This window comes from Pseudorasbora parva, chromosome 1 (assembly GCF_024679245.1).
Source record: "Pseudorasbora parva isolate DD20220531a chromosome 1, ASM2467924v1, whole genome shotgun sequence".
NCBI lineage: Eukaryota > Metazoa > Chordata > Actinopteri > Cypriniformes > Gobionidae > Pseudorasbora > Pseudorasbora parva.
Window position 1 is genome coordinate 48,308,846 of NC_090172.1, and position 19,523 is coordinate 48,328,368.

The 19,523-nt window shown below is 39.0% G+C and overlaps 1 protein-coding gene across 4 annotated transcripts in view; it reads right to left on the reverse strand.

The window, feature by feature from the left end:
* LOC137075443 (DNA polymerase nu-like) overlaps positions 1-19,523 on the reverse strand; it is a 77,718-nt gene that overhangs the window by 4,358 nt on the left and 53,837 nt on the right. For 3 of the 4 annotated variants that reach the window (XM_067443998.1, XM_067443982.1, XM_067443973.1), the window contains 5 exons: positions 18,656-18,713; positions 15,690-15,767; positions 10,796-10,907; positions 8,932-9,014; positions 4,357-4,488 (listed from right to left, as the gene is read on the reverse strand). In XM_067443998.1, coding sequence (XP_067300099.1) covers positions 4,357-4,488; positions 8,932-9,014; positions 10,796-10,907; positions 15,690-15,767; positions 18,656-18,713 — 463 coding nt within the window. The remainder of the gene's footprint in view (positions 1-4,356; positions 4,489-8,931; positions 9,015-10,795; positions 10,908-15,689; positions 15,768-18,655; positions 18,714-19,523) is intronic. The other variant, XM_067443990.1, reaches the window with a different exon arrangement.

Here is a 19,523-nt window from a genome sequence, read left to right on the forward strand (position 1 = left end):
GATTAGACGCTATCACACTCCTACTGGAACACCCTGTTCTAGAACAGATTTCTGCGAGATAAAGTTCAGTCTTTGCAGCCCTTCTCCATTTCATTTTCTTGAATCTCTTTCCTCCCTCTCAAAACCTGATAAATTTTCCAGCAAAATGATAGCAGGTGTTTTGTTGCTGTGCAGGCATGCCAATACCTCCAGTATTGATCATGTAATGAGCGAACTGGCTGGAAATTTCAGTCCTGAGGTGCCTGTTTAATGAGTATCTCTAAACACTGAATCCTTCACTCATTTTATAACCTATTTGTGGATCTACTGTATTCACTAAACAAGATCATCAGCTATTAGAAAAGGAAAACTTACAAATATATATTTTTTATACGATCATTTAATATCTGTCTTCAAATTTCAACTGACAAGGAGAAGCTATCTTTTAATACCAAACTTAGGGCAGCAGAGAGAAAATGGCGCAAATTGAACGACCCATCTGACCTGAGTAAGTATCAACCTTTGCTCATTTCCTTCTCACATGATGTCCATTACAGCGAAATCCTCATATTTCCACAACAAAATTAACAGCACCTCAGACAAACACACACTTTTCAGAACTTTCAACTCTCTCCTCTGTCCCCCCCCCCCCACCCCCCACCACATCTCTCTCTGCAGACGATCTTGCCCATTTTTTCACAGATAAAACCACATTCATCAGCAGTCAGTTCCCACCTCCACACACACACAATTTTAAATAAGCCACATCCTCAGCCAAACATTTTCTCTCCTCCTTCTCTTCACTCACTGAGGCTGAAGTATCTAAACTTCTCCTCTCCAGCCATCCCACTATCTGCCCTCTAGATCCCCTCACATATTCTACAAGCCATCTCCCTTACACTCTTACCAGCACTCACACACATCATCAACACATCTCTCTGCACCGGCATCTTCCCTACCGCATTCAAGCAGGCTCGGGTAACCCCACTGCTTAAAAAACCCACATTAGACACATCACTTGTAGAGAACTACAGACCTGTTTCTCTCCTACCATTCATAGCGAAAACACTTGAAAGAGCTGTTTTCAAGCAGGTCTCATCTTTCCTCTCACAGTCTAATCAACTGGACGTAAACCAGTCAGGTTTCAAAAAGGGCCACTCAACTGAGACAGCATTATTGTCAGTTACTGAAGCCCTGTGGCTGGCTAAAGCTGCATCCAATTCATCAGTCCTCATCCTCCTTGATCTGTCTGCTGGCTTTGACACTGTGAATCATCAGATTCTTCTGTCCACCCTCTCATCACTGGGCATCACAGAGACTCCACTCCACTGGTTTGAGTCCTATCTCACAGGTAGGTCCTTAAAGGTTGCCTGGAGAGGTATCCAAAACACATCAACTGACCACGGGGGTTCCTCAGGGCTCAGTGCTTGGACCTCTCCTCTTCTCCATTTACACTACATCACTGGAAGCGTGGTTACTTATGCGACGATGAAAGCGGCAAAAAAAGACTGAATAATATCCCTAATCTACAACTGAGGGAAGATGAAGAAGAGGACGAATGTATCGGACTGGCGTAAGACGAGCTGGACTGTAAGAAATCAGAGAGGCTATATCGATAGTAATATTTGATTGGGGAAAAGACAGAAATGGGGAAAATCCGTAACTTTGACTACACGAGCAGTAAAGACATTCTGTACAACATACGGTTGGATTCTTGACTGATCTCTTAGTAGCCATGTTTGCATTAAAGATTTGCACAAAACCTTAACGATATTTAGGCTGCTAAATGTCGAAAAAAAATATTGTGAAAAGACTCCGTTTCCATTAATCTCTGTTATGCGTCTAAAATGTTTTTTTCCCCTCTCATAAGTCATTCCAAAAAGTATGTTGGTAAGATTGTGTATATCCCAGCAGCGCGATAGCCATTATTTTGAATGGAAGGATAGGCGTTATCCTCGCATTTAAAATTAAAAGAATGAAATGTTTGAATTTCATGGTGGTAACTCAAAGTTTTTTGGCTTGGAATTTCGTTTGTTAGAAATATAAACTGAATTTATAAATGCTTTTAAAATTTGCATTTAATAGGCTAAACAAAATAAAATTTTGAAATTTTGAATCTGTTCTCTGAATCAACAACTTTTGTGAGTGTACACAAATAAAAGTAGACAGTTTATAGTTTATAATTATGTCTTGCAAATATCTGTATTGCTAAAAATGTCTTTTGTATTGTGAGTTATATCTGCTGCCATAAAGGACAATGTTCATCAGAATGCGCCGGCAACTTCGTCGGCCATGGGTTAAAAAAAAAACGTATAGCCCATTTAATTAGGCTTTGTTTAAATATTAGCCTAGAATGTTTTTTTTTTATTTCATATGTTGATTATTAAAAAAATAAAATAATCGAGTAAGATTTTGAATAATGGCCAGAATTTGAATGGCCCGAATAAAGCTCTCTCTACGGGCCTGACGTGCAATGCTGCGCTGAGTGACATATATGCGCATGAATCACTGTCTCACACAAAGAAAAATATTGCAAGTTAGCCTACATAATAAAATTTGAACAAGTAGATAATACAGCATCACAGTAAACATTTTTAGCTATGTCGATGTCTTTTAACTATTATAGTATTTTAAAGGACAAAAACAAACTTTAGGCTATTGGCTTTTTACATCAAGTCAGCTGTCACTTTACTTTGCACGAGGCCCTGTGCAGTCGCACACTTGGCACACCCTTTGCAATGGTACTGGTTACATCCACAAAGAAGACCCCGACAAACAGAAAGTGTGCCCGAACGACTTATTTAATTGGAGGCAATGAGATCTGCAAGAATACTTTTCTGTTTCTTATGAAGTGAGTTTCCATAAACATCAAAGTTTGTTGTTTTGTGTTCAATCTAAGAACACGTACACATTATCTTATGTTTAGACCTCCGACTGTCGTTTTAACTGTAATCGTTAGCATCGTATCACTTGCCAAAAAAACAAAAAACATTACTATAATGGGCTTTTTAGATGGTAATGTTAGCATCTGCTATCCTTCATTATTAATAGTATGCAGTCCGATTTTTTCCGTTGCTATGCAACCATGCAGCTTTATAGGGGGTATGGCTTATCTAAATGGGATGTAAATGAGCCCTATTGTCACTCCCAGCAGATGAGAACAGGTGATAACTGCACAATTTTTAGACGCCGTTTTCTCCCCTTTAAACTTTTTTAAATGCCTACATTCAAATGGCCACAACTTCTCCAAATATTATCAGATTTCAATATTACACATTGTTGGAAAGCTTGGAGACTAGACTTCTGTGAATAACTCAAAATGCCCCAGAACCGACTTATGCCCCTACTTTTCGTGATTTTTTTCTTGTTTTTCTTATATATTACTATTGTATCTTTATTATTATTTTTTAGTTTTAAATTATTATTATCATTTTTTTGTTTAGCTTTTAATCATTCAAACTTAATATTATATTAACTCCTAACTGCATTGCATTTTTCTCTATTCTGCATTGGCATACAATGTATTATCATTTCTCATGACCAAGCGGCAACCTCCCGCAATCTCTCTTGAAGCCAATACGGAAGTAATGTAAACTGGAATTCCTCAACTGGCCACTAGGGACAGGCTCCAGAAGGGAGTAGAATCTCATTGAGTCCCATGTTAAAATTCCCAACTTTAAAGCAGAAAAAAACATGTTTACAGCCTGGTACAAATTGTGGTTTTGGCTTATAAGGCTAATTTTGACCTTCATGACAACTGTGAGGTGGGTGATTTTTTTTTTTATAACTCATTAATTTACGTTATATAAAGCCTTAAAGTTCTGCATAAATAAAGGGCGCGGTTACAGGTGGATAGCCATTTATCTGCCGTCTATAGTCATTGCGAAACCTCAGCTCCGCGCACATCCCGCCTTTTTGCCCATTTTCTGTTATCCAGGAGTGACACGTGATGATGCGCTAGCAAGATGGCAACACCCAGCTCACCCCTACTTTAAGCTTATCCTATGGGTGACATCACGGACACTATGTCCATATTTTTTTTACAGTCTATGCTCATGACAATACAGCAGACCAAACTAAATTTAAACTTCATATTTCATAATAATAGTAAACGTGACCAGTAAACTGCCAACTGGATCTTTTTAAGCAACACAGAGATGAATGTAGATAGAACGTCAAACGTAACTTTGTGACAAAGAAAGGGAAGGGAAAGTATGAGGTGTGAATTATTTTGTGTGAAGTTAACACTGGTCTAAAAACCATGACGTGTGTAATATCAGTAAAAGTGTGTCCTAATGGCAACTCTAAACACACTGAATTGTGAAATGAGTGAGAGCTGCTGTGCTGCTCTGCCTCTAATCTCCATTTATCACACACCATGTTCGTGGCAGTGCTGGATGGTGTGCTGGATGAAGCCTGGCACCTCTCTGTACATCTGTAGGAAAGAGTCCTGAAAACGGCTGGCTTCCTCTGCGCTCACACCCAGAATACCAGATAACCGCTCTCTTCCTGTGAGTGATGGTGTGTGCAAGAAATAGGGAGAGAGTCAGTGGACAATAGCATGAGAACAGAAATATTCCAAGCTTAAAACAGTTCAAGGTGAGGCAAAAAACAAAAACACATGAGGCACAAAATAACTGGTGAGAAAAAAGGCTAAACCCATTCTCCAGATGTTGCTATGACGACAACTACCATGACAACAAATGTGACACAAAAACATGATAGTGCTGATTTTACCTCTACTGATATTGTGTAATATGTGATATACTGTAACGTACATCACAGTTAAAAAATTTGGGGTCAGTAAGCTTTTTCTTTAAATAAAACAATAGTTTTTTTTTTTTGTTGCAAGAACACATTGTAGTGATCAAAAATGTTACGGTTTCCACAAAAATATTAAGCAGCTAACTGTTTTTAACACTGATAATAATAAGAAATTTTACTGAGCACCAAATCAGTACCGGTATATCAGAATGATTTCTGAAGGATCATGTGACACTGAATGATGCTACAATTTCAGCTTTGCCATCACAGTCCCACAGTCCCCTCCTTTTGCCACAGTCCCCTCATTTAAAATTGTATTAATAATTTATAGTTTATTAACAATTTTACAGCTTTTTTCAGTCTTCCGGTTTCCCACAAGTTTCTGAGAGTTTTTTTGGAGTATGGGTCCGCTTGACGTCGATAGAGCGGAATGTCCTTGTATGGGCCGTACGGGCTCTGCAACCGGAAGGGTGCGTGCGCGCGACTAGAGGCGAGAGAGGAAATGCACGCCCATAAACAATCTCTCAGCTGCAGATCCACTCGTCTGTGCAATGCTTCTGTCACGCCGCACTGCACTTTATTCCTATGGGTGACGTCGAGCGACTTCAACGCTTCAGCACAGCATTCCGGGAAGGCAGCGCTGCATTTGAACCGATTTGAACGCAGAAATGACGGGAAGCTTCACAACATCGCTTCAGTCGTGTCGCAAAAGTGGATCTCCACGGTCACTGCTGTCAGGACTTCACAAAATCAACAGTTACCAAAGAAGTGTATTTTTGACGGAGTGGTCGCAACGATAAAGGTTCACGGTCCTGCTTTGGAAACAGACGGTGAGAAAAACTGCTTCAAATGTCTGTTGTTGGCTATCGTCGCGTAAGTAAACATCAGTAAACAACACGATTGTGTATAACGTTAGTTAATTTATCAATGGAGCATGCGATCTATGGTGTGTGTTTAAATACATTTGTTTAGCTGACCAATATAGATGTCAGTTTGTTTATTGTAAAACCACCCAAACATAAACCTAGCGTTCTCGCAAAGCGTGCTTTGTCATTCAAATGTGCTAACGGTTACTCCATTGTTGTTCAATGTATAACGTTACACTAGTCTGACGTGCAAAACCATTTTGCTTGCTACTGCTAAGGTTTAGTCTATATTTCTTTTATAAATATAATAAAACTAAAGACTTTTTGGAGATATGAAGGATGCAATACTACTCTATAGGTACTCAAGATTGACATGAGATTGACTGAAACTGAGTGTTTCACCCAAGCCTGCAGTCTCCCTCTCATTTACTGAAGCTTTCGCGCCTCCGCCGCCTCGATTGCCCCCCGGTGACCGGTCCCAGTATAGCCGCCCCTCTGTGTTTTCTAATGGACGCGAGGCAAACTAAATAATAAAATTACACTTCAAATATTTTTCCCCAAAGTTAGTTTATGTCACTGAAGGCAGTTATCATCAGGATGATTACATTTCAGGTGTTCGTTTTTAAAATAAGTTTAGTTTGAGTTAGTTATTTGATGCTTACTGTTTATTTCACACCAACATAATTAATTGTTCTGCATCTGCGAGAGTGTGGGCGGGCTTTTGATATCGCAGCTGTACTTCCCGCTCTACTTCCTGCGCTCTACTGTGCAACTCCGGTCCCAAAATCGATACTGCGCAGACTTGGTCCCAAGATGTCCGCGCCGTGCAGGCCGCCTGAAAGCTTCAAATCTGCCAAGCGGAAACGGATGATGTCGAGTCGTCCATATTTTTTTACGGTCTATGGTTTCACCCCCCCTTTAACCTAATTTTTTTATCCACCAAGCAGAAATTCAATATAATATATTCAAAATAAGTCTGATGACTTATCAAAATAGTAGCAAACCTTTCTTTATCACACCACACAATTTAAAGTAATTAAAGCTGTGCGCCATAGTTCAATAGTCGGGTCTTATTGTTGGTTCAGATCTCTAATTATAGTGTTAATAACAACAATGGTGCAAGCAGCACTAATAAATACCTAAGAAACACTGAAGCATCAGATGTAGGGTAGCTGCTTGCATTACTCCAACCAATAAAAATGTAGAATTAGTTATCGGTCCAACTACAGTAACAACTAGCCGCATGACATGGACCAATTCTACTTGCTTTACGCAAAGTGACCTGTTGAATAAAGACAGACTAGAGGTCCTATACAAGTGAGACGTGCCTGTAATTGAGATTATTTCTAGACAGAGAAGGAGAGTGAATACATCAAGAACGAGAGCAAGGAGATGAAGATGGCAAGAGGCACACAGAAGTGATGAGGTGTGCGTCGCTATGCATTCTCACTGGTTAAGATCATTTGCTCTCTGGGGCCCCTCCTTTTGCCTAATTACTCCAACCTCTCCACCTCTAAATCATCCATCTCTCTGGGATACTCAATAGTTAGCTTCTTATATTCTGACCCAGTTGTGTCCACCCCTCCCCCTCGCCTGAGTGTGTGTGTGTGTGTTTTTGATTGTCTTCTATGCTACACCTCCTTTTAGTATTATTCTGTAACCATGGCAATCTGTCGCTTTCTGCAAGATTATCAACATATGCTGACACTGTGGCGCTCTCACCCCCTTTTTTCTCACTCTTTCTATCAGCACTCAGTCACTCAATATTGCTTTCCTTATGCTGTCGCTCTATTTCTCGGTTTTCCTGAGATGACAGTTTTGCTCTGTTGCTTCAAGAGTTGTGTCTTTGTAAGAGTGAAATAAATGTATTTTTCTGTATTCAGCAACTTAATGCTCACAAACACTTTTTGGTGAGCCGCTTGTGAGATGCTGGACTGAAAAATATAAAAGAAAGAAAAAGCTGAGATAGGTTCATGCTGACCCAGTTAAAGTAAAGTAGAACAGTGACACCCTCCACACATACATAATAAGATTCTTCTCAGCTCGTAGTCATGGAAGCCACATTCTGAGAGATCTCTGTTAGCAACCACTGTGAACAATAAGCTCTCTACAGAGTCTGCACTTGACTTATAGAGCAAAGCCCTCCAGTCTGGGTCAGACACTTTTCTCTATATTTCTTCCTGTTCGTATCAATATCTGTCCAGTCTGGGTCACAACGTTTCCATATATTTTTTCCTATCCGTATCAATATCTAGCTCTTTCATTCTAAAAAAAAATGTATGCATCTTTGCTTTGCCTAGGCTATGCTACAATCATTCCTGTCTGACAAAATACAGATAAGTATTAAATACAGATAATTATAATCATACACTGCATGTTCGACGGCCAGAGGAGAACTGGCACCCCGACTGAGCCTGGTTTTTCCCTAGGTTTTTATTTCCATTCTGGCCCTGAAGGAGTTTTGGTTCCTTGACTATCTAGCCTTTGGCTTGCTTAGTAGGGGACAACTCAATTTCAACTATATTACTGATCTGATAAGAAATATGATAAGAAACTGGCTGGATAGATCACCAGATCTCTGGTTTTCACCAGAGCGGCTGTATAGCAGAATCAAATTCTGTTGCATTTTATTCCCGTTAACACTGTGAAGCTGCTTTGAAACAATCGGACTTATAAAAAGTGCTATATAAATAAAGGTAATTTGATTTGATAAGTATTTTTGGTTTTTTACTTCATGAAAGCCCCTAAAGCTTTTTCTCAAAGTTCTATGTTTAAAAGGGTACACCACAATTCAAATGTTTAAGGTCAGTAACTTTTAAGTAAAGATGCATTAAACTGATCAAAAGTGATAAATATATTTATATTACAAAAGACTTTTATTTAAAAGAAATGTAGTTAAATTGTAATAATATTTTCATCTTTTCATCCTCCTATTGCTCGAAATGTATATATTTCCCCTTCTGCTGCTTTTGAATTCACATCTTATGCACCCAGGGAAGTGTTGCTAGTAATGAGCTTGGTACTGTGCACGTTCTTTGGTGCTCTCACCCTATCAGTGCTGTCAGGGTGTTGTTTTCCTGCAGCTCAACAGTAATTACTAACATGGTATTTACAGCTCAAAGAGGGCAGCACACAGGACTTCACAAGACTATTTGCAACAGCCACTGGAGAGAAGGCATGTGGTCAAAATTAGCAAAAATGCATAAATTGCTTACATCACTTTTTAAAAATAGTGTTGCAATGAAAAATAAATGATGAAAAATTAAACATTCTGTACTTCCTGTAGATTGAAAGGATGGTGTGCATGCAACATAATGCTCACCAGCTCCATAAATCACAGAGTAGACGATACGCTTTGCATGCTCTCTGTCCTCCGAACTCACTCTGTCCTCACTCACACCCTTCCTAAAGACAGAGACATAGACAGAGACATTTATGTAATGAAAGAGCCAGCAGCGCGGTTATGCTGTAGGCATCAGTGTTTGTGAGAAGGAATCAGAGGCTGCCAGCAGATGTCTTACTGCTTTAGAGAATATCTTTATAATCTCAACTCTTTGTTGTAAGCAATACACATTAATTAAAGATAGAACATGCTAACAGAAATACTGTGACAATCTGCAGTCATTAGAAAGAAAGAGCGGGGGCACGAATCCATCCTCACACACATACTGGGCTCATGTCAGCAATCACATCGCACTTTGTCTTGACAGGGCTGTCTCTGTGTGCTACGTTAACCCTGGAGATGTGAGCATCAGACTGATCGGCTCTCATCGTTCTCAATTTTTTCTCTGTCTGGTTCACTGCATACAGCCGCAGGGTGAAACACACAGACTGGTAGTGCAGGACTTTTTGCCCTCTTGTCAGCCTGTTTATTACCCGTTATGTGTGTGACAAATGGAACATCTAGCATTCTTTAAACACTTTTTGCTCGACTTTTACCCAAAGTGTGAACATCAGACATGGTTGGACATTGTTTTTTTCGAATACCAGACATAAAATGTCCTTACTAACTACTAATATCTTTTAATTGTTTAGCATCCACACAATCAAAAAAAATCTAGCACTTTCATTAAAATATACAGCAGTATAATAGAGATTGCTTCAAAAACTCTAATATTGTGACATTATAGAAAAAAATACAATGGTTTTCTATTTTAATGTATTTTAAAATGCAATTTATTCCTGTGATTGCAAAGGACTGCACATTTTTCTTAAATCAGCATCTCTACAAGTATGGAAGCCATTCCATTCCAATATCTGTTGAATTCCAACATAGGCACATCTCATTGTACTGAATGAGGATTTGATTAGGTGATCACCTGAACCAAATTTTATTTAATAAGGAAAAGTATTAAAAAAAACACTTCTGTGGTAATCACTATCCTCTTGCAGTAGGACCAGCTGGATGGCAGACACAGTGCTAGTAGTACCTCAAAAATAATTGGAATAAAAAAATAACTACTGACCATGCCAAAAAAGTTAATAAGGAAATGTTTTGAGTGTGGAAAAGAAGGGTTCAATTCTGGCTTAACTGGCAGAGGGAAACAGAGAGCGTCAGGTTGCTTCCATCCTTAAAATTTCAAAGATGACGGTTCATAAGAACAAGGTCAAGCAGCAGACATTGGGGACAACAAAGCTACAGCTTAACAAAGCTAAAAACGACTCTCTACTGAACGGAATGACCGCCAACTCATTCGAATGTCACTCAACAACCATAAGATGACATCAAGTGACCTACAAAAATAATGGCAAAAGGCAGCTGGGGTGAAGTGCACGGCGAGGACGGTTCGAAACAGGCTCCTAGGGGCAGGGCTGTTCTTAAGTTAAAACTTTAGTACTGTGTTGTTTAAAAATGAATATGAACTTATTCTCTTTCCATTATTCAAGGTCTGACAACACTGCATCTTTTTTTTTTTTGACCAGTTGTTGCTTTCGGCAAATAAATGCTCTAAATTACAATATTTTTAAGTGGAATTTGGGAAAAATGTTGTCAGTGTTTATAGAATAAGACAACATTTTTAATTTTACACAAACACATACCTATAAATAGTAAAACCAGAGAAACTGATAATTTTGCAGTGGTATCTTAATTTTTTCTAGAGCTGTATGTACAAATGTGTTTTGGGATGGTGACAGTCATACTGTGTGTATATATTGTGTGACACTCTTATAGTGTGTGTACCCACCACTGTGCCGCCAACATGGTGAATGCGTCTGCTTCAGGGTTCTGAAAGATTCTCAGTAGCTGTGGGTCAGCTGACAGGTGAGCTAAAAGACGCAACTCCACCTGACAGAAATCTAAAAATACAGAGAAAGATGATAATGACCTCTTTCAAATTTAACATTTTCATAACTCTCCTTCCTAATAACAAGATAAAGGGGAAGACGTTGGGAGTGAATGGTGTGTGTTGGCATCTTTCCCATCAGTGTCAGTAGGAACAGTAATGCAGCTTCAGCTTCTCTGTCAGATGAAAGAGAATATGAGAGAGGATAAAGTTCACACAGCCATACAGACTGTGTGTGTGTGTGTGTGTCTGTGAGTGAGTGAGTGAGTGAGTGAGTGAGTGAGTGAGAGAGAGAGAGAGAGAGAGAGAGAGAGAGAGAGAGAGAGAGAGAGAGAGAGAGAGAAGAGAGTGAGTGTGAGTGTGTGTGAGTGTGTGTCTGACTCACCCTTACGCACACCAACACTGTGCTATATCCTGGTTTTGACTAAAATAAACTGTGCCAAGTATTAGTGCTTGATTATGTTGTATAAAAAGAAAACTGGCATAATTTGAGAGTATTCTGAGGTAGCATTTATTTGCTAAGTTAAAAAGGGCAAGAGATCTTGAGAAGAGAAATAATTATTTGGGTGTTACTGTCCTTTACTGATGTGTTCCTTGTTTGGCAATACTTGTGAGGACACAAATGTCCTCACTTATATAGTAAAATATGAAAATGACTCACTAGTGAGGACATTGGACTGGTCCTCACTAGTTAAAAAGGCTTATAAATCGGACAAAACACGTTTTTATTTAAATCTGTTGTTTTGCACATGTTTCTGTGATCGGTAGGTTTAGGGATAGGGGTTGGGTTAGGGGATAGGAAGTATCATTAACCTGATATAAAATCAATGGAAGTCTATGTAATGTCCTCACTAATATAGTGAAACAAACCTGTGTGTGTGTGTTTGTGTGTGTGCGTGTGTGTGTGTGTGAAAAACAACAGGAAGGAGGAAGAAGTGGCTCATCTTTAGCAGAAGAAGCCTCTGAAGTGAAAGTTAATCTGATCTGATCTAAATTGTCAATCAGTGTGAGTGGTTGGACAGACAATGAAGATAGGTCTCAGCAGTTTGGCTGCATTTCATTTCTAAACATGAAGATGAAAATGAATCTATAAAAATCTATTAATCAATTTGTTTGTTGTATACAGAACATTAATAGATAATGAATAAATTAATAAACAGTGTGAATCTAATTATGAAAGAGCAACATGCTTCCAAGCCGGGGGCCATGTTGTCAGTCAAAGAGCCAGTGAAGATGATCTGTATTTTCCTTTGCTACTGATACGTGAGTAAAATAGGATGACAATGTCAGCTCATATTCCATAGTCCTTTCTTAATAAATTTTGACTAATAAAGCCTAATTTAACCTAAAATCCTGACTAACCAGGCTTGAGGCAGTATGCTTCTTTGCACATACTATGCACATACTCACCTATAGGATTATTAGGAACACCTGTTCAATATCTCAATGCAATTATCTAATCAACCAATCACATGGCAGTTGCTTCAATGCATTTAGGGGTGTGGTCTTGGTCAAGACAATCTCCTGAACTCCAAACTGAATGTGAAAGAAAGGGGATTTAAGCAATTTATAGAGCATGTCATGGTTGTTGGTTCCAGATGGGCCGGTCTGCGTATTTCACAATCTGATTAGTTACAGGGATTTTCACTCACAACCATTTCTAGGGTTTACAAAGAATGGTTTGAAAAGGGAAAAACATCTAGTATGCGGCAGTCATGTGGGTGAAAATGCCTTGTTGATGCTAGAGGTCAGAGAAGAATGGGCCGACTGATTCAAGCTGATAGAAGAGCAACTTTGACTGAAATAACCACTCGTTACAACCGAGGTATGCAGCAAAGCATTTGTGAATTCATAACACGCACAACCTTGATGCGGATGGGCTACAACAGCAGAAGACCCCACCGGGTACCACTCATCTCCATTACAAATAGGAAAAAGAGGCTACAATTTGCACAAGCTCACCAAAATCAGACAGTTGAAGACTGGAAAAATGTTGCCTGGTCTGATGAGTCTCGATTTCTGTTGAGACATTCGGATGGTAGAGCCAGAATTTGGCGTAAAAAGAATGAGAACATGGATCCATCATGCCTTGTTACCAATGTGCAGGCTGGTGGCGGTGGTGTAATGATGTGGGGGATGTTTTCTTGGCACACTTTAGGCCCCTTAATGCCAATTGAGCATTGTTTAAATGCCACGGCCTACCTGAGCATTGTTTCTGACCATGTCCATCCCTTTATGACCACCATGTACCCATCCTCTGATGGCTACTTCCAGCAGGATAATGCACCATATCACAAAGTTCAAATCATTTCAAATTGGTTTCTTGAACATGACAATGAGTTTACTGTACTAAAATGGCCCCCACAGTCACCAGATCTCAACCCAATAGAGCATCTTTGGGATGTGGTGGAACGGGAGCTTCATGTCCTGGATGTGCATCCCACAAATCTCCATCAACTGCAAAATGCTATCCTATCAATAACTAAACCAGCTAAATAAGACCATTATTCATTTAAAACTGTCTGATGATTCAATGAGGACAGAATGATTACACGATTATTAAGATATAGTAGATAATCTATTGAAGAGCAGTGGCTCTATTAAGACATTTCTCGTTTTAATGCAAATAGTCCCATATTGATTTATAAATGAAAAGATGGTCTTAACATAGACATACAAAATCAATAGCTTCATAAGCAGTGTGCTCAGATACCAGATAGATGTGTTTTCCTGTTGTGATGCAAGCTTGATTTGAAAAGCTAAACATACAACACGTTAGTCATTATTATATACTATTTATTATTTTAATTGATTTTCATTTTATTTATTTAAATGTATTTATTTTAAATGTTAATTATTTTTGTGTGTTATGTTTGTGTTGTGTGTTTTATTATGTTATTGTTTTTTAAAATGTATATTTAGCTTTAATTTATTTCAGTTTTAGTTACTGGAGCACTACAACTTCAAACTTATTTTATTTTCTTACTTGCCTAGGCAACATTTCTAATTTTCAATTAAGTTTTAGTTTTTCATCTAATATTTATTTAATTTGACTTCAGCTTTATTTAAATCAACTAAAAGAATGTTGTAGTGAACCATACAAAAAAATAAATGAATGCAACCAACAAATATATAAATCTGTTTCTATATTGTACATGGTCAAATGTTCCAAGCTTTGGTTCTTATTTGGGAGATTCAGATTTGAATCCGCCCTCTCCTTATTTTCCATCTCACTGATATGTTTCAATCTCCTCTCCCTACCGTCTTCTGAAGGTGGGGGGGTGGGGGTGGGGTTCTTGAACACACTGCGGCTTGGCTTCTGCAGCAGTATATACTTTTGAGTGGTTTGTAATCAAGTTATAAATCAATATTTATCCTTCTAAATATTAAATGAATTGAGTGACTTCAAGCTTATGAGATTTACATAGTTATAGAATAACATGTCTGATCACTGGATCCGGCACACGTTATATATTTACTCTTCTAGCTGACCATGACAATCGGAGCGACATCATTTCATTTATATCTTCAATCACTTAAGAATAATGAGAACTATTGTCAGAATCTTTTACTGAGAGAAAGTATATCTTATCAGTATGATGTTTTAGACAAAAATTCCTTATCAGAACAACAGCTCGACCAAATCCAACCTTGAAGAACATGTATCTGTAAGACGTGTGTTAGTACCCTTTGTTAGAGGACCTGACATTTGTGAGGTGAGCAACTGGCACCCATAGGGGAGATGAAACGACAAACTCAGATTCGTGACCTCAGTGGGTTACTTTGTGCCTAAACCATAATCCTGGTTGTCATCCAGATAATCAATGGAGATATTACTTTTTGCTTATATATGGAGATTTTCTAAATGTATCTATGCCTTAGCCAATCAAAACATTCAGCCTGAAGTTGTGGCAATTTAGTGATCGTGTTAGAATATAATTGCTGCTGTATTGAGTGTGTGCGCAGAGCTGCCTACAAACTCCTCGCTGAGTGTTAAAGCTAACTTCAGCTGATGAAAACGCAAACTATTCTTCAGTTTAAAAAAAATTCAGTTGATTGCAACTCTATTACTATCTGATCTGAAGGTTCAGCGGAGAGTTCAGGAGAGATACAGGAAATAAAATAGAGGGAGTTCATTCTGTGCTATAGAAGCCACCAGACAAGCAGGGAACGAGGGATGAATTTGTCCTCATTCTAGCCTCTCTCTCTGTTCTCCTTCTGGAAACAGCCAGACACATTGTACGATTGGATGTGACAAGGCCACCACAGGGACAGGAACTCACACTGTTACTGAACCAGCCCCCCAAATATGCATATGTCAGCAAAAATATAAAATGAATGAGTCCTCCTGAGGCATAGAAATATCAAAGAGACAAAAGCGAGAGACAATTAAGTGATCTCACATCACTCCCCTGTGACCCCATCTGCGTTTCATACACACGTATGGTTAAATGGGGTTTGTGCAACTTTGTTGTCTGGCCAATAGATGAGATTGTGGGCCAGAACAGGCTGTTTCCAAGGTTGTGAGTAAGCTATTGCCATGGGGTCTAAACGCTGGACTCTTCTACAGCAGGTTACACTGTCCTTGCCGTGACACTGTTATCTAACAACCCACTGACACACCTCACACACACTCAGTGCTGTCAGAACAAACAAACACATACCCAGACCTACATGTACTTGTCCTAAAAACACCATTATTGATGTGCACATCAATGCACAAACCTTTACAAACAAAATAACACATCAAATAGAGGTTTGGAAAAGAGCAGTTTTGCTTTCCAGAGACACTCACCTGCAGAGAGGAAAGTCCAACCCTCTCGTGGAATGAACATGGCACGTGGGTGCACAGTCACTACATCAAAGTTCTTCCCTATACACACAACAATAACAATAAACACATAATAATGCAAATTAGTCAGACTTCTTACCACAATATATAATATAGTAATCACAGTATTTTTGTTTAAAGTCCCAGTGTACCGGAAGTATCAACTGAGTTTTCTTCAGTGCTGTGACGTATTTCCAAGTGAAACAGAATATTGAATAGAGGGCAGGGTTTGACTTCAGCGCTCCTCCTCTCCATCTCTCGCTCATAGCAGACTAACGGTTGGAGGGGAGGGGTTAAGAATATTCAAAGTGCCGTCATCAGAAAGGGAACGCCATTCCAGACCGGAAGTAACTTCAGATTTTGATTACAGCTACAAACAATTTTTTTCTGTGTATTAACTTGTACAGATTAATTGTACGCAATTAATAGCTTGCGTCACTGTTGGGTTTATGTTGAGAAGCACTTTTTTCCCGTTGTGTTATGGATTCACGAGATTTACATATGAAGTAGGAAGCAATGGTGTTTGAGACTCACAGTATGTGATGTCCATGTACTGAACTCTTATTATTTCACCATGGCAAGGTTAATTAAATTTTTCATTCTAGGGCACCTTTAATACTACTTTTAAGTGCACTTTTTAAGCTGAAGTGCCAAGCACAGGTTGCCCGGGAACCTTACCATTACGGGCTGAAGTCACATCTGCGGTAACTAGCAAGGGTTTATGTTGTCACCAACCCGGGAAGAAGCTTGTTGTAGTCCAAACCGGCCCTTTTTGTTGTCAACTGCCATAACTTTAAAAGACCATATCTCTGTTTGCATTGAACTTTCAGTGCCGTAACTTTGCAGATACTGTTTAGGCTCAAGCAACAACATTAAACACTAACTAAAGTTCAAAAGTGAAATCGCATGCAAACACCCCTTTAAAAACTTGCGACTAAAAAAAATTAGCCTGGATGCCAGCCAAACTTAGCCCCACCCACACATTTTTTAGGTCGGGCAGTTCGGTCTGGCCTTGCTCCATAGAGGAGTAATTATCCCCGAACAGAAACTGTTCGGACCGATGATATCATCAGGGCGGGTTTTAGACGATGATGGACAGATGATAAACAGTAACGTAATCATGCACGTCATCAAAGGGGCTTGGATTATATTTGTTCGAATCCTGAACAGAGAGCTTGTTTGTATCTGCATCACCTTCACAATTACTCTCAAAAATGATGATCATGTTGGATAAGTACTCTGTGTATCATTAAATTATTTTCTTTTTTTACAACACCGGCAAAGATTGTGTATTCCAGCCTGATACCAGCGCACGTGCAGACAGGGTTGCCAAGTTTTTACAACAAAAGCTGCCAACTACTAGCCCTAAACAATAGCTTCTCAGGGGGTTCTCTGGGGGAAAAATGGCGTTTGGGGGGTAAAATGTGTGCTATTTTGGCAAGGATGCCTGCTAAAATTCGCACTCATGGGTCTATATATCCCATAATAGTCGCTTCAACCCGCGGACATAGAAAACAACCCGCGGGGGGAAAGAACGCGGACTTGGCAACACAGTGCAGTTGAACTATGTTGACATTTGACAATGCGTCGCTTCGTTGCTCTGATTGGTTGTAGGTCTATCCAATTGATGTCTTTCCTGGTTCGGTTGAAACACGCCCCATAATCACAGCCCAATGGAGCAGTTTCAGACTCATATTCTGACTAGAATTGAGTATGACCACGTCAGGCTAGAAAAAAATACAATTTAAGGTCCAAAATCACAAAGAAATGTAATCAGGGATGCTTCATTTAGTACACGCATACAGTTATTAGATGATATAATTTCTCCTAGATTTACCTTTAGATGACCTTTTTCCATAATCTAACACTGACTAAACGTTAATTATTAAAAACACTACTAAAAGAAAATAACATACATAAATAAGCAAATCCCAAAATTATTTAAAAAATTTTCATACGGTGCATTAGAATGCTGTGGTGCCTAAATTTACTTTTAACATTTAAAATTATTGATTTTAGTTTTTTAGTTTTTAATTTACTTAAATCAAATAGGTAAGAATTTTGATATAATATTAAACATTTATCAGAGTCATTTATAAGTTTTTAAAAGGTCTATATAAAGGACATGAAGTTCTAGTGATCTGAGGCGCCATCCGTATGGCAATAGTTCAAATAGGTAGTGGCCAATGTTAGAGAGTCTGTGAATAAAACTCAGTATGTGTATATAACCCAAAGAAAGCTCTATAGGCTTAATAGCTCATCTTTTTATTTTATCAAAAAATATTTTATCATGCATATTTTATCAACAGAAGACACTATCTCTCACTAAAGTTATGTGCAGACACTTAGCAGGCATAACATTATGACTAATATTGTGTTGGTCCCCCTTTTGCTGTCCAAACAGCCCTGACTCATCGATGTATGGACTCCACGGGTGCCATTTAAGTTTTTAAAAAATGTATAAGTTTTTAGCACATTTAGAGGTGGAAAAGGGGCAGCTACAGTAGCTCGTCTGTTTGATCAGACCACAAAAGCCAGCCTTCGCTCCCCAAGTGCATTAATGAGCCTTGGCTGCCCATGACCCTGTCGCCGGTTCACCAATTTTCCTTCCTTGGACTACTTTTGTTAGATAATGACCACTGCAGACTGGGAACATCCCTCAAGAGCTGCAGTTTTGGAGAAGCTCTGATGCGGTCATCTAGCCATCACAATTTGGCCCTTGTCAAACTCACTCAAATCCTTATGCTTGCCCATTTAACTTTGATGACAAAATGTTCACTTGCTGCCGAATTTATCCCACATACTAACAGGTGCCGTAATGAGGAGATACTCAATTTGATTCACAATGCTATGCCTGTCAGTGGTCATAATGCTATGCCTGATCAGTGTAATATACATACATATCGTGTGCACATGTCTGATTGCTTTACCTTGGATGTACTGTTTCTTAGAGATCTGCAGTGGCTGCTTCGGAAGAGCTTGAAAATTCTGCAGGAGAAAAGAACCAGTCATTATTCATTTGAAAGCGTCTGATTCAGTCATCCTGAAAAGCACAACGCCTCACTTCCAATTCCACAATACAAAGAGTAGGTTAAATTTAGCCCTGGCTTTAACAAATATGCAGACTTCACAGTGCTTTCAAAATGCCAAACGGGGGCCGCTATGGCACGATACGGCGGCGTCTTTCCAATCAGTAAATGAACGAGATTTAAATTAATTTCAAACTGTCAAAGGAATGTTAAATATGCTTTGCCCTCTATCAGTCTACTGAGGGATAAAAGACACTAATGAGATAAGGGAAATAAAGTATTAATCTGGTAAAAGTCATGATAGCTTTTGAACTGTTTGACTGACAGACAGCCTCCAGTCTCTGGATCTGAAACCAACCCTGGCTTCATGCTCCTAAAGCAGAGGGGTGCCATGAATAGTCGGTATTAAAACCATCATTAGTCCTTCTTCTCCTCTGTAGGACAGAACTAGTGTAGACAACTTTCATCTTCAAAGAACAAATTAAGTTCTCAGGATCTAGGAAAAGACCTACTCAGCACTTATTATACACGTTTTGTGAGAGAGAAACAATGATGCAGAGAAAGAATAAGCCAAAGGGACATGATGGGATGCACAAATGTGTGTGAGTCTGCAGGTAAAAGGTTTATATTTGTTTTTGTCTCAATGAAAGGAGAGTGCTGGATGGAAGGTCAGTTCTTCTCTCCTCCCAATGCTTTATTTCAGCTGTAAATCTTCAAACCCTGAGAGGGAAGAGATATACAGCTTCAAGGCCAATCACACACTCTCCCA